At 53.9% G+C, this 15625-nt stretch overlaps 1 protein-coding gene across 4 annotated transcripts in view; it reads right to left on the bottom strand.

Moving 5' to 3' along the window:
• Positions 1-4855: 4855 nt before the first annotated feature.
• VIPR1 (vasoactive intestinal peptide receptor 1) overlaps positions 4856-15625 on the bottom strand; it is a 34797-nt gene continuing 24027 nt past the window's right edge. For 2 of the 4 annotated variants that reach the window (XM_025374884.1, XM_025374885.1), the window contains exons 5-13: positions 14810-14913; positions 14183-14315; positions 11458-11611; positions 10859-10919; positions 10521-10587; positions 10056-10147; positions 7331-7460; positions 7051-7092; positions 4856-6337 (exon numbers count right to left, since the gene is read on the bottom strand). In XM_025374884.1, coding sequence (XP_025230669.1) covers positions 6146-6337; positions 7051-7092; positions 7331-7460; positions 10056-10147; positions 10521-10587; positions 10859-10919; positions 11458-11611; positions 14183-14315; positions 14810-14913 — 975 coding nt within the window. In that variant the 3' untranslated portion in view covers positions 4856-6145. The remainder of the gene's footprint in view (positions 6338-7050; positions 7093-7330; positions 7461-10055; positions 10148-10520; positions 10588-10858; positions 10920-11457; positions 11612-14182; positions 14316-14809; positions 14914-15625) is intronic. The other 2 variants (XM_025374886.1, XM_025374887.1) reach the window with 2 other exon arrangements.

A 15625-nucleotide genomic window follows, 5' to 3' on the forward strand; every position in this document is an offset into this window, starting at 1 on the left:
CCCAAACTTCCAGCCCTCCAAGCCTTCCTATATTTAATTCCCTACACTCAATCTCTTTCTGTACAAAACACGCGGAATGTTTTCTGTCTCTTACACTGAAGCATGACTGATTTGGATCTTTCACCTCCCCCATATACTGCACCACCAGGCTCAGGTGGAGGAATATGAAAGATCACATATTTATCCCAAGAAACATCCAAAAAGAAACTGAGAATCAGACTCTGTTGGTTACCTACTCAGTAGCCATCCCCATTTATTTCTCAGCAGATCAGCTTCCCTTATAGAACCCTCACCAATCTTTGCAGCTGTGGTTTGGGTGTGTGACCTAATCCTGGCCTGAAGAGAGTGTGCGAAAGGTGGGTCCTGGGGTAGATGACCGTCCCTGATAAAAGGAGACATATAGAGGAAATTCTCCTCTCTGCCGGTGGATGGGGTTCTTTGGGAACATGATGCTTGGGCAGCGACAGCCATCGTGCAGTCATGAGGGGATAAGTCTGAGGATGAAAGTCCACATACTGAGATGGAAGAGTGGACAGACAGAAAATACCTAGATCTGCGGTGACATTGCTGAGCCACTGAATTTGCTCTGGAGCTGCCTCCTTCTAGTAGACATCGCCCTGACGGGATCCTTTCCCTCTGGGCCACATAAAGACCAGTCTGGAGCTCTCCAGAGTTTCTTCCATGCTGACATCCTGGGACACGGGGATGCTGGGAACCTGGGAGCTGGGCTGGGATTAGAGTGAGGCAAGCAAAGTACTTGCTTCAGGTGCAAAATTGAAAGGGGTGGCAAAAAAACCTCAGTGATCAAGATAATATTTTAATCTAGTATTTTTAAAATATCAAAATTAATGCAAAACATAATAATGAGCAAAATATCAAGATTTTAAACAAAGAGTCAGTGTCACTGATTAGGCCTGCTCTTCATGTGTTTCCACACAGGGCACCCCTAATGGTCTCAGCTATGATGATGTGTGTAATGGAAGAGGCAGGGCTCTGGGGTTTAGAGAACCAGGTTCAAGGCCAGGCTCTATCAGTGACTTTCCTGGTGACTCAAGCATGTCCTTTCCCTTCTATGGCCTTTGGTTACCCCATCTGTCCTGTGTAGAGGCTGGGGCATTGCCAGGGTGGCCTTCTGACCTGTCTTCCTCATCCCCATAGCCTGCTGGGGTTACTGTCCCTCTTCCTAGGAGGCTGCGTCTCCAGGGTCACTGGCTCCTGCCTATTAATATCTTGGCCATCCCTGGCCTGATTGGGGTGTTTAATGACTGCCAGCTGTGGCTCCGGCCCCCTCCCCCGGGAGAGATAAGAGCAGTTCCTGTTCCCACATTGGGGGAGGCTGGATCATTGTTCATTAAAATAGGCCCTGGGCGAGCGGTGAGAATGGAGAGGCTGATTCTGACTCTTCACCCCACCCCTGCCAGCAGAGCAGATGGGGGTCCCTGGGGATATACACTCCCCCCACACCCCCTCCCCAAGGGGGCTGCCCTGTGTCCCCACCTGCCACCCGAGCTCTGTTTCACTTTAGGTCCTGATCCCAGTAGCCTTGGAGCTTCTTCCCAGATGTACTGCAGCCATTACATTCAGCATGTCCCAAACCAGGTCACCATTTCCCCAGCCCTCCTCCTTCTCACCTGGATGGGGAACTGACAGCTTTTCCCAGCTTGCCCCTTGGGCTCTTCTCAGTAGCCAGAGTGGCCTGCCCCAAACCCGCCATCATCCCCTCGGCCTCACTTAGGAAGCCTCCGCTGTGCTCCTGCTGGAAAGGACCCCTATGCCTGCCCTCTAGGATTCAGGTATCCCTGGCACCCATCATGTTCCCTTGGGACCCAGAGACCCGTACCTAGTCCTCAGAGACCACCTCGATGTTGCCTCACCTGAGACACTGTCCCCTATCCACGCTGCTGGCAAATTGGCCACCCTCCTTGGGCAGCCTGTGCCCTGGAGTGGCAGGAATCACCCAGATGGTGGCTTCTGCTGTGGAGGGATGGTGGCTCTCTGCATGGAGATGGTGGGGTGCTCCTTGTCCTTGTCTTTCCAGGAGGTACCCACATGAGTCAACTGGGCTTTGCCCTCAGGGACTGGGCTTAGGGCTCAGTTAGTGGCTAGGGTCCAGCCTGTGGCCAGTCAGAGGCTGGGCTCTACCGGGGCTTACAGCTGGGTCTGCGGCAGGGTTTGTGTGCAGCAGAGGTCAGTGGCCTGGGTCTAAGGGCCAGGCCCTGGGTCACCTTAATTTCAGACTAAAGCTTGAGAATCAGTCCTGTGGCCTCACCACCTCACTGCCTCCTCCCTCTTGTATCTCACTCTGCGTGGCGCTCAGGAGAGAGGCCCTCCCTCTGGGTCACCTGGCCTCCTAGGAATGGGCCTCCACCCAGGTGTTTGGGCACTGAGCCTAACCTTAGTGAAGTCCTTAAAGCATCCACCAGGGGGCGATAGAGATGAGTTGGCCTGGCCTGACAGGTACCTGGCAAGGGACCTGGGAGCGGGCGGGGCAGGGGGAGAAGCATGGGACCAGGAAAAGTCTTGCTTGTGGCCAACCCCATTACTCCACGGCTGTTCCGGCCTGGGAGACTGTGTTTCGGCTTCTCACCATCCGTAAGTGCTCATCACTAAGCTTTGCCCTTCCCAATAGCCTCTCTGAGCAGGGCCCCACCTATGTCCTCCCTTTTGTTGCCCACATCTTGGCTCTCTGCTTCATTCACTCTCCACCTTCTTGGCTGACAACTGGTCCCCTACCCAGGCTGTCTGCCTTACCCCAAAGCCATGACGCACGAATACGGGGGATATCAGGGACTGTGGTGGGTGGGGCAGGTACAGTGTGGTGTGGGGGCCCCTCTCAGCCTTCACACAGCCCAGGCAGTCTATAGGGTCCTAACCTGGAAGGCAAGGTGCTGCCCTTTCCTCTGCATTTCTGTCCCCCCTCTCCCTTCTCCTTTCTTCTACTGGCCTGAGCTCATCTCTCAAGGAGTCCTGCCAGGTCTCTGACCTTGTTTTCTGCACAGCCTCCATCCTCTGTGTATGCCTCAGCCCCCAACTGCTTGGGGCTCCTCCCACCAGCTGCTGTCCTCTCTCTGAGCCCAGGGAGGCAGAGTGGGTGGCAGAAGGCTCTGGGCAGCCCCTCCTCATTAGCCGCCTGTGCCTTAGCCAGGGGCTAAGCAAAGTCATCTAGAACCCTCCCTATTGTGCAGGTGGATTGAAAGACTCATACTCAGGAGACCTGCCCATGATCTCTGAGAAAGTGTGAAGCAGAATTGGGATTAAATGACAAGGGCTGGGTCTTCTGGACCTTATTGAGAAGTCTGGGGTGGACAAGGTCTCTGGAAGCAGTTTAGAGAGAGAGACATGCCCCAGTTGGGTGAGGGGAACATGGACAGGTTGTCCCCTATCTCTCAACTCCTATGCCTTGGAGTGGCGGGAATGCAAGATGCTCAGGGTCAGTAGGCTGGGTGCAGTGGCTCACACCTGTAATTCCAGCACTTTGGGAGGCTGAGGTGGGCAGATCACCTGAGGTCCGGAGTTCGAGACCAGCCTGGCCAACATGACAAAACCTCATCTCTACTAAAAATACAAAAATAAGCCAGGTGTGATGGTGCACGCGTGTAGTCCCAGCTTCTCAGGAGGGTGAGGCAGGAGAATTGCTTGAACCTGAGAGGTGGAGGTCGCAATGAGCCAAGATCACACCGCTGCACTCCAGCCTGGGCGACAGAGCAAGACTCCATCTCAAAAAAAAAAAAGAAGATGCTCAGGGAAGAATGAAACAAGTTCTAGATGCCCCAGCTCAGCTCTCCACCACCAGTACCTCATAGGTGGTCACCACTGTTGGTCCGGGCAGGGGTGGGGGCTACTGAGAATGTTCTCTCTAGCAGGCCTGGGGGTACCTGAGGTCAAGGTTAGGGACAATGCCTCCTTCTCAGTCTTATGACTGACCATGCACAGGGCAGGGCATGGAGTGTGAATCTAGATGGAGAGACCGTTCCACTCCTGGATATGCTGGGCAACTGATCAAAGGGCATTTCCCTGGAGGTGCCTCTGCCCACGGCTCATAGTCACTTCTATTCCCACCTGAACACCCCTGACTCTGGCCTCTGAGGATGCTGGTTGGAACTGTCATTGATGATGGGTCCTGGGATGGTACTGGGTCAGACAAGGCATTGAAGAAGCTGGGCAGGCAGATCTGAGCCTTCGCCAGCCCATTCTGACCACATTTGACCAGCTTGACATCCATCTCCTGCTCCTCTAGCAAGTTTGCAGGAGGTGGGACCCAAGGAGGTCAGCATGGGCAACGGCTTTGGAGACATCTCTTGCTGACTGATGTTATTTGCCATACGGCCTCTGTGTCTAAACCTTTTTATTAGTAGCATATTGTCTCTGCTCACTCAACTTGTGTTGGTGGCATTTGTTTTGTCCACTACCTACCTCCTCTTGGCTGAGCCCTGGGTAATCGCAACATGGTCATCCTAGGCCCTTGTTTGCAGGAATGACTGCGGCCTGTGAAACACTCACACTCAACAATTTCTGGGACTCTGGGCAGCTCTGCCAGCTATTTTGTATGATCTGAGATTATAATGGTCTTTTTTGGCTGGATTTAAGGAGTGGGGGAACACAATGGGGACCTGGTCTTACTTCATCACACTCAGAGGAGAGAGGATACCACTCAAAAAGATGGGAGCTGAAGGCCCTTAGAACTGTGAATGCCTCATATGAAAATATAGATTTCTGTCAAAAGCCAAAAGAGTGGAGGCATCTGGTTTCAGTAATGTATTAGATCACCCATCCTTTGGGTGGGGGAAGATGGCTCCAAGTTGAAAGCTGGTCCCATTTTAGGCCATATGAGAACATCAACCACCAGTGGAACCAAGCCAGACCAAGCCAACATTTATTGTTGCACAAGCCTGTTGCAGTCCTGAGGGGATCTTCTGGGGGAGGTGTGGGTAGGAAGCTGAGTGGCCACCAGGGTGAAGGACAGACAGAGGAGGCTGTGACCAGCAGGCTGCTGTCCAGATGATACATGGGCTGGAGGCCTCCTCAGCCACACTCCAGGGAGGGTGGGGTGGGAAGAAAGATTTAGGGATAATGGTATTAATAATATAAGTGGTAAACAAATAACCAAGAGGATCCGGCTGGTTACAATACACAAAAGTTAGCAGTAAGAGTCTGTGCTTTCACTTTCCTATCAGCCAGATCTGAGTTCAAATCCTGTATGTGTAGCAGGGTGAGGTATTTGCTCTCTGTCAGACCCCATGGGTGCACATCTCCAAGCCTGGTTACAACAGTTGGCACATAGGTGGGTGGACAAGGAGGGCAGCTCTTGATTCCTGTTGCTTCTGCAGCACAGAGGGATGGGTATGGCTGGTGTGACAGATCCCACTTGACAGATGAAGCCACTGAGACTTGCAGAGCAGGTAGGCTTAGTCTGAGACCTCGCATTCGCTGGTGGCTGCCTCCTCATTTCCCAGAGGCTTCAGAGTCCCTCAGTCCTTGGGTTGCATCGTCCTCCCACCAGACTGACCCTGGGGCCACTCCACTTCGGTGGGGAACCAGTAAGACAACTGTGGTCCCCAAACGAAAACTCCAGAATAACCCACTTTGAGGAGCTGGTAGCTAAGGGTAAGAGAGAATGCGGGTAGTGAGCTGCATCTTTAGTGAAACGCCTGAGTGGTAATGCTTAACCCAAAGGAACTTGACAGCAATGGTGAAATTTCAGGCACTGCCGTGGTGTTGGTGCTGGTGACCTTCCGGGGCAGAACCTTTCTGCCCTCAGATCACACCGGCGTTGTTTGAGGATCACCGGTTGCTTTCCTCCGATTGGGCAGAAGAGCTAGCAGGGGGCGGAGTCAGGATGAAAGTATGTAGACTTTTTGCCCTTGATTGGCGTAGGGGGCTTTTGGAGGAGTCTGATGACTGAGTTCCACCTGCAATCTTCCAGGAGAGGAGCTCCCATCTCTCTTACTTGCTAGAAACGCTCCAGGCAGGCGCTAGGGCTGCGTGTTCTGGGAGTGTCCGGACCAGAGACCAGGGGGCCGGGGGGGCAGCCTCCGAGCCCGGGGCCGGGGCTGGCCGCGCCCGGGCAGGCCTCTGTCCCCGGCGTCTGCCGGGGTGAGTGGGAAGGGGCGGGAGGGGCCGCCTTGGGCCCCTGGGATCCTGGTGGTCAGACCAGGGAGACTTCGGCTTGGAAGCTGGAGGAGCGGCGGGCACCGGGGCTGACGCGGGTCAGCATGGAGACCTGCGTGCTGCATGTGGCGCTGTTGCTGCCTCCCGACGGGTGCCGGTATTTGGGGTTCCAGCCCAGTACGCCCTGCAGGTGCCAGCGCCGCCACTTCCGCCTCAGCTCCGCCTGCACCTAGGAGAGGGGAAGGTGGTCAGTTCCGCTGCTGTGGAGCCTCTTCCACTGCTGATTGGGCTGCCCTGGACTTAGGGTTCTGAACTAGCCAGTCTTATCCTCTTCAGGAAATCAAAATGGAGAGACCCCGATGCTGCCTCCGGCGGTGCAGCATCGGAACTTGGGACTGGGTGGAGGCCAGGTTCAAAATGAGGCCTTGGAATGGTAGGAGGTGAGAGGCAGAGAGGATCCGAGAAAACAGTCCAGGGAGAGAGAGGGATATGCTGCCTAGGAGAGCCTGTACCCCAATTCTTCCCATGCTGGGTCTCCAGCTCACTTGAGTGGGTTTTTGTGTATGGTAACCGGAGCTCCACAGCAACTCAACCTTCACTGGAAGCCCTTACCCCTCCCCACTCACTGCACACAGCCACTTAACTAGGTGTTTCTCAAACTCTGTTGTGCACAGGAATCCCCCTGGGGTTTAGTAAAAACCTGTTTGTTTGTTTTTTTAAATAATTATTAAAATGCAGATTCTAAGCTAGCAGGTCTGGGGTGGTCCCAGAGATGTGCATTTTTAACAAGGGCCTAGGTGACACCCGTGCTACTAGTTTGAGGACCATACTTGTAGTAGCAGGGTTTAACCTGCCCTTGCTCTGCACATATCCCACCAGTGTTTCTGGACCCTGGTCCTGGGAGTTCCATTGCCTGAGCACCAAGGACTGGGAGGGGCTTACCTCACCATTGAGGAAGCAGTAGAGGATAGCCACCACAAAACCCTGAGAAGGAAGAGTGCAGGAGAGGTGAGGTAGACAGACCGGAAGCCCCCAGCCCTGCCCCTCCCCTGGCTCTAGCCCCTGTGTTCCCCTGGTTAAAGAAAGAGCTAAGCACAAAGTAGGTGCTTATCTAATACTTACTACGGTAAAAAGATTGGAATCCAGTGGCAAGGGCCAAGACTCCAGGTTGAATTCCCTTAAAAGCCAGGGAAGAATGCAGCCTTAAGTCAACAGCCCATACCTGGAAAGACCCCACGACGAGCTCAAAGACCATCTTCACTTCAGGCTTAAAATTGTCAGGAAAGAAGGCGAACATGATGTAGTGCACTCCAAACAGGGGGATCAGCAGGAGTGTGGACCTGGCCAGCCTCCTGGAGACAGGGGAGGGACAGGCCATGGGTCTGTGTGTCCACACATGTGGATTTGATAGGGCATGGCATGGGGGCAGCTGGAGGCACAGAAGATGGGGACAATGACCAGGATGTGTGAGGATGGACTGTAGGTTCCTCTAAATATTATGCCCTTCTCTGTTCCTGTTCCACAGCTGCAGTGCCTCTCCCCTTCTGCCCCCAGCCCTCCTGGCCTGGAGGGAAGCATGAGAGAGAAAGAAACTCCCTCTATTCTCACCCTTCTGGAGGAGAGAGGGTAAGAAGTAAAGGAGAGTCCAGTGAGAATGATGCTAACAGAGACATGTTAGCTGAAATCCACTATTGGGAGTTCTGTTGCCTGGGCCCCCTGGTCTGGGAGAGGCTTACCTCATCATTGCAGTAGAGGATGCTCTCAGCCATCAAGAGCAGTAGAAAATCTCTTAGGCAACAAGAGATTCTGGTTCTTCCTCTCCTGGTCTCAGTTTTTCCAATTTGTATAATGCAGTAAGTGTATGCTTGACATAGTCAAATTATAGAAACAAGGGCTCACTATGAACTTGGAAGTGTTCTGGGTACTATGAAGCACAGTGCATCCATGAGAGACCATGAGAGAAGACGTACTAGGAAGCAAGTCTTTCTAACTGGGGTGCTGACCACATATGCCCAGGAACACTTGGGAGGGTGATGGGGACCCAAGTTCATGCCTGATCACCAGGGACAACCCAGAATTAATCAGTATCACCCTCTGTCTGTGTTTTTTCTGCTGTGTCTGCTTCTCCAGAAGTTGCCAGCTTCTCTGGGATTGCATATACTCCCAGCGTGCTCTGAAGGACCAGATTCTCCTTCACAGCCTTGTATGCTCAGTAGGGTCAGTATTCATTCTAAATGCTCACCCGCCTCCCATGGTCCAGGGCTCTTCCTGGTTTAGGCCTCCCAGCCACCTGACCTCATAGCTGATCCAGGCAGTGTGAGCCCATAGATCCCTGGCTAGGAGAGGTGGGATGTGGATAGGGAGGGTCTCTGACCCTGTCTCTCCTGCCTTAGCAGTCAGTCCAAGGAAGCCTAGTCCAAGGCCTGAGGTCCCACAGCAAGCTGGGGGCAGAGGAGCTGGCCTTGCCCATCACACCCCTTCCTGGACCTGGTCCTCAGCCATGCCGAGATCCTGAGCACTGCCCACCCCTCTTTGGCTGCAAAACTATCCCACGCACCCGAGGCTAACAGATGGAGGCTTTCTTTAAATCAAAGGCTTATGGGGAGGTGGAGAGTGGGAGCTGACAGCCTCTCCTTGAGGAGCTTCATCTCCGATTACCCCCACCCCTTCTGCCTGCTGACAACTGTTTCCTTTCTGTCTCACCACACAGACCTGGCCCTGACCATGGCCAGCTCTGTTTGCCTCAGATTCCGGCCCTTTTGTACCATTGTAAGTTGGGGGAAATAAGGTCCCATCGACAAAGGAGAGGATGAGGGTGCACAGGCTCAATGTGCTGCCCCTTAGCAGACTGCAGACCCCCACTGAGCCTTTCCTTCTCAGACAGGAAGGGAAGCTCCGCCTACACACCTGGCAGGAGAGAATGCAGTCACACCAAGAATGTGAGTCTTAGTCTCATCAGGGAGAATCACAGGATTCCAGAATAGAATCCTAAATCCAGCAGCATGTGACATTCTAGCCAGGAATCTTAGAACCACAGCACAGACTCTCCAAAGAGAAGGCAGGCCGAGAAGAATCCCAGGGCTGGAAGGCCTTGTGGGACGTCCCGGGTTTGTCTTGTGTGAAGAGCACTGATACTCAATCTCCTACTCCCATCTGTGGGCATGCAGACCCTACCTGCCTTCCCACAGCCTCGCTTTTCACATTTTTCATATTTCTTTAGCTCTGTCTTCAAGCCTTGTTGCTCCCTCAAAAAACCTGCCTCTTCCTGCAGTCCTCCTAAGCAGGGGAAACAGTATTGACACCTTTCCAAGCCCTGGTCCATGGACACTGTGCCCCCTTCTCCCTGCCCATGGTGACATGCTCCAAAACCCTCGAGGAGAAGGGAGTGTATGTCAGTTTCCTCTCTGTAAAATAAGGATAATTTTACAGGGCACTGTGTGGATGAAATGACTTGATGCATGGAAATCCCTTAGCATGTGCCTGGCATGTAAACTGCAGGAGTCATCATTATTACTGAGGAATACTGAGTCCTGAACATGGCTGTCTCATTGGCAGACTGGGGCCTCCCTGAGGGCATGCATCTACTATGTGCTGATTGCACCCCTTTTCCATGCGAGGCACATGCCAGGGACTGGGCACATGGTATGAACAAGACATTGGTGTCCTCTTGAGCTCCCTGGATTGGCAGCAGATGCATGCCTGGGAAGGATGCTACGTAAGTGTGGGCAGGAGATGCATGTGTGGGGCTCTGAGTGCAGCCTGGTGAGGGTGAGGCTGGAGCAGGGGACGGTGGTGGGCTGAGTCAGGCCATGGTGGAGGTGGGCAAGAACAATATGGCTCTTTGGTGACTCTGGATGTTTGGGGTGGGAGGACTTCAAGGAGATGTGGGATGATTTGAGGACTGGGGATGGAGGTACTGGGGGCTGAGGCACTAGGCCCACACTCACGAGTATGGACTGCTGTCACTCTTCCTGATATCTGGGGGCCGCAGTTTCTGAAGCAGGATTCGGATGATGCAAATAAACAGGATGAAGTTCACCTAGTGGGTGAGGACCCAAGTTCGGGCAGTCAGAGTGGGAAGGCTGAGGTGTCCAGGCCCCTCGGCTGCTGGCCTGTCTTCTTTCCCAGGGTCCTGCTGCCCCTCTCTCTATCTTACCTCTCCTCTGGTGCTTCCCCTTTGGGCAGGTCATCCAGGAACTCTACCTCCTTCACATCCCTAAGGACTGTGCTCCCAATCCGCTTACACTCAAGGAAGAACTAGCGGGACAGGGGTGGGGATGATCCTGCACATTGGGCATTAGGAAGCTACGTTTCAGTTCTGACCTAGATACTAATTTCCTGTGTGACCTTGGGCTAAGTTGCCTGCCTTTGGGCCTATTTTCCCACCTCTAGGTGGTGGGAGGGTACCTTACCAAGATGGAGGTGAGGATGGGGCCCTTTATGATCCACCACAGTGAGGAGTTGATGGTGTCCCAGCACCTGAGCAGAGTGTAGGGAGGAATGAGAGGGTCTATCCTCAGCCAGAGAGAGAGTCAGCAGCACCTCCCCCAGTTGTCCCCAGCTCTGCTCCTGAGCCCTTTAGCGACCCCGGGCCCAGAATCTGTTGCTCCCCAGGTCCTCCTCCAGCCTCCCCTCTGGCCCGAGAGCTGTGGTTTTTGTCCACTCACCAAGGCCAGATGGCATTATCATCCCACCCAGGGGGCCTGCCCAAGTGACGGCGGCTGGGGGAGTGTGTGGGGCAGCAGCTCACCCATAATCCTCAAAATGGATCCTGGCGATGGTCCATACTATGGTGAATGTGCTGGGTACCCCTGTCAGGCCCAGGGAGAGTGAAAGAGCAGAGAGGGCACAGGAAGCAGGGGTAGAGGGCATGAAGGAGAGATTTCAGAGAAAAGCAAGGAGAGGGAGGGAGAGAGAAAAGGGTGGGTTGTCAGGCTGTTGTCTTTGGTTGCATAGGTTGTTCACCGCGGAGGGATGTTCCACTGAGGGGGTGAAGCTGTATGCCTGAAGGGCTCTGTCTACCTGGATGGACATTCTCTTTCCAGTTGTGACAGAGGCCCTCTATAGATTAGCAGTGGCCCTGTGTATTTCGGGGGCTAAAGGGAAATGGAAAGATGTTCATAAAAACTGTCCCAAAGGTCAGCCCTAGGTGCAGCTGCAGCCTGAGGGACTTGTCCTGGGCTCAGACATTTTGAGGACTTTCTCGACCCTTGGCTGATATTCTTGCAGGTAGGACCTGCAGCTAAGCAAGACATAGGACTGCAAGCCAGCTTAGCACCCTCCCCCTAGGGAGTTCTCCAGGCCTTGCCCCCTCTGTCCCCAGCCTGGAAGCCCTCCCTGGTACCATACCCCAGCCGATGAGTATGTACCCCCAGAAGTACTTCCGCTCGGAGAAGAAGGAGACGGCAAGCAGGGTGTACAGATAGAGGCCCTCCACCAGCAGCCAGAAGAAATTGGCCATGACGCAATATTGGAAAAAGACCATGGCTGCCTTGCAGACCACCTGCAGGGGGAGGAGAAAAGACAGGTTCACTGGGGCTGTCAAGGGTCCTTGACTGCCCACACCTATGTCTGGGGGCACAAACACAGTTGCAGTGCAGCCAGTTTAATTTCTTTGTTGTTTTGCATTATCCCCTTAAAAACGTACTCTGGTTTTCCCATTTTCCCTAATTTTAGATCCTCTGATACTTTGGGATAAACTGGTGATTTTAATTATCCATCCATCAATTCATCTATTCATCTTCCCATCTATATATCTACCCGTAAGCTCATTCAATCATCCACCCACCTATCCACATATCCATTTATTTACCTACTCACTCACTAGACATTCACTATCAACTCATCAATTTATCCATCTTTTATCCATGTATCCATCCATCATCTATCATCTTCCCATCTGTCAATCCATCCACCTACTCACCTATCTCTCCGTTCATCTACCAACTCACTCAGTCATCTACCCATCCATTCATCTCTGCACCCACCCATCAATCCACTCGTGCATCCACCCACCTATCTACCTACCTGCCCCTCTGCCCATCATCTGTCCAATCTTCCTTACTTTACCCATTTATTCTGCTGCCTACTTAGCCATCCACCAACCTGCCCATCCACACCCCCACCCCACCCACTCATTCATCTAATGCCAATTTGTATTGAAGGTAGCTGGAAGGTATGAGGGAGAATTCTTGCCTGAGTTTGCAAGAGTCTGCTGAGTGTGGTGGGGTGGAGGGCTGTGGACTGTGGAGTGGGGCCCAGATGGAAGTGTGGAGGGAGACTGGGACTGAGAAGAGGGTAGGAGATGAGGAAGTAGAAATGAAGAAGAGAAGAGGGGAGAGTTGGCCATTCCTCCTGGGGTTCAGAGGACCTAGTGGAAGAATGGTTTTGTCAGGCAGACAAGGACCATGAAGGAGTCAGGGAGACCCATGAGTAGGGCGATCACGGGCCTCTGGGTGGCCCTGTTGGCATGACTGGAAGGTATTCTGGGCCTTCTGTCCCCTCCCAGAAAGTCCCCCATTTCAGATCAAGCCTAGATGTCTGTGAGCCAGGGCTTAAAGCCACCCTCCACCAGGAAACTGTCTGGCTTCCACTTCCTCCTGTACCCAGAACATTGGTTCCCACCCTTCCTTCCTGTACCCTTGGTTTGAGAGATCCTCAGAGAGAAGCCTCCCCTCCCCTAATGCCCGCACCACTCCCTTTGGTTGGAAAGTCCTTCCTCAGGTCTCACTTCAGTCCCTCCAGTTACAGGAGTTCTTGCCTTCCCATCTTCCCCCCATTTGCTTTTGGAGAATAACTCAGCTCTTTTTTATTTTTTTTTCTTTTTTTGAGATGGAGTCTTGCTCTGTCACCCAGGCTGGAGTACAATGACTCAGTGATCTCGGCTCATTGCAATCTCGGCTAATTTTTTTGTATTTTTAGTAGAGGCAGGGTTTCACCATGTTGGTCAGGCTGGTCTTGAACTCCTGACCTCGTGATCTGCCTGCCTTGGCCTCCAGAAGTGCTGGGATTACAGGCATGAGCCACCACGCCCGGCCATAGCTCAGCTCTTTACCAGGACAGTTATCTGTGCTTCCTTCTAGTCTCAGAAAAGCTTTGCAGTAATGAATCAGGAAGCCAGTCTCCATAATTATCCTTAACATGTGCACAGGAGGCAGCAGGTTCCTCCTCAGGTCCTGTGGCTCGCACTGCTCATGTCTGACTTGGCTTCTGGGACAGAACCTCTGAGAAGCTCTGGGAATGGCCAAGGTAGGTCCCCTAGATTTTCTCCCCCCCTTGTTGAAATGCCTGAGATTCCAGTATGATCATTTCACTCTTTGGGTAGAAGGTACTGCTGACCCCTGATATAATGCACTGCCTCTGGGGTCATGCATGAAGCAAGGAGATACTGACCACAAGGAATGAGTGGGGGCTGGGCTGGTCTCAAGCTCTCTGTCAAAGCTTGAGGTACTCAGAGAGGGTCCCTCAGAATCCCTCGGAGATGGCCTCCTTAGTGACTGGCAATGAATTCCTTAGATGCTTCTTTTACCTCTCTTCCTTAGGAAAGCCCAGAACCAGCTTGATGTCAGGATCAGAACAAAAGAGGAGGAATGCATATGTTTGGACCCACTCCAGATGGCACGGGGATGGGGGGAGTAGGAAAAGTGGCATGGTGAACACAGCCCTTGCTATGCAGGTGACAGAGGGCAGAGTTGGAAGGAATGGAAGTCCTTGCACAGATGAGGACACTGAGGCTGTAAGTTCCCCAAGGCCACATAGGAAGTTAGCAACAGGTGGTACAGGGGCTCTGGGCTGTGGCCATGACGTGTCCCATTTCCCATCTGCTTTTCTCACTGGCGGGGGCGGGTCCGTGAGCTCCCAGATGGGTGAGCAACATCTTCTGTTGCCAGAGGGGAGTGTGATTTGAGGAGTTGCCAGGTGGGGTTGGGTGGGGGTTGGGCCATCCTTGGATTGAGGGGTGGGATGGGAAGGAAGAGGAAGGAGGGAGAGGGAGAAAGAGGGGGAGAAGAGGAGATTACGGTGGCTAAAGATAAGGGTGAAACTGAGGGAGGTGGGCCAGGGCCAGGGTCCTCACCGAGCCCTCGGAGCACCGGTCCGACTCCCCGCTGTCGAAGAGGGCCAAGTCTTTGATGAAGACAGCAGCAGCCCTCAGGATGAAGGATATGAAGAGGTGCATGTGGATGTAGTTCCGCGTGCAGTGGAGCTTCCTGCGTGGGGTGGGCAGATCTGGGAGGCCAAAGGGGCCTTGGATCCCCACCCCAGCCAGTGCTGTCCCATGCTCTGAGCAAGGGTGGGGCAGGGGAGCATGTGTTCTCCAGAGGGCAGGCCCTGCCTCGAAGGGGGTCCCATCCAGAACTACGAGCCCCACCCCCAGGTACCCCATCCTCCTGTGCAGCTGGGCTCCCAAGTGCCTCAGCCTCGTGTGTGACCCCAGAAACCTCATTCCTGTGTGCAGACCCCACCCTCTGGTGCCCTGTCCCCAAGTGCAGGGCTATCCTAGGGGAGACTAGGTTGCAACACATGCAACAGCTCGGTCATCTGCCTTTCCCAAGGGAAGCTGGCCTGGCAGGAGCTGGGGACTGTGTGCTGCTGGGGGGCAACGGTGGAGGGGTCGGGGCATGCCTGCGCCACGCTGGGCTCCACTGTGGGAGGGAAACTTGCCAGGTTTCCTTTGAGGCCTGTCACTTGGGCTGGGCCTCACCTGAACAGGCTCAGGATAGCCGTGGCAACCAGAAGGGTGGCGAGGGACAGGCCGTAACCGATGGTGTAGCCGGTCTTCACAGAACCGTAGAACATGGTCTGCTGCTGTTGGAGGGACAGGGAGAGGCTCTTGGGTGGTGGGGTGGGAGGCTCATCTAGGGGGTATTGGCAGGGGTGGGGTGCCCTACACACTCTGCCTGCCCACCCCTGCCTCAGCAAATGAGCAGGCTGAGGTCTGGGGCTCCCAAGAGCAGGTGAGCGGAGCTCTTCAATCCCCTGACCCCTGACGCCCTGGTTTCCACAGACAGGGCAGGACTGTGTCTTAGGGTGGGGTGGGGGTTGAATGTACTCCCTCTCTTTGCATCTTTATGAGGGACAAATTGGTGAGGGAGAGAATGAAGACCTTGCACGTCCCTTTTGTTAATTTCATGTCTCCAGCCATGTGCCCGGGTTCCCTTCTGTGCCATCTCTGAGCTGGGCACCCTAGGGGCCAGGTCTGCTTGCCCTTCAGACACCCCTTGAGGCCCTGTCTTTGTGCAGGGAGGAGAGGCATGCAGAGGCTGCAGGATGTCAAAGAAGACACTGGCACTAATGTCCCATTTTGGGCTCTTGGGAGTTGGGGTTGGTGGGATGAGGGCAGTCTGGCCTTTCTTGGGGAGGAGGGCAAAGCTAGACCCCAAGGGTGTCTTGCTTGATCCCCTCTCCTGATGCCCTCCCCATGGACACAGGTGCAGTGCAGCACAACAGCCACTAGGCAAGCCCCTCCTTCCTCTCCGCCTCCCACGCCTGCCTGAGAAGAGTCCAGTGGTTAAGAGGG

This window comes from Theropithecus gelada, chromosome 2 (genome assembly GCF_003255815.1).
Source record: "Theropithecus gelada isolate Dixy chromosome 2, Tgel_1.0, whole genome shotgun sequence".
Classification (NCBI taxonomy): Eukaryota; Metazoa; Chordata; class Mammalia; order Primates; family Cercopithecidae; genus Theropithecus; species Theropithecus gelada.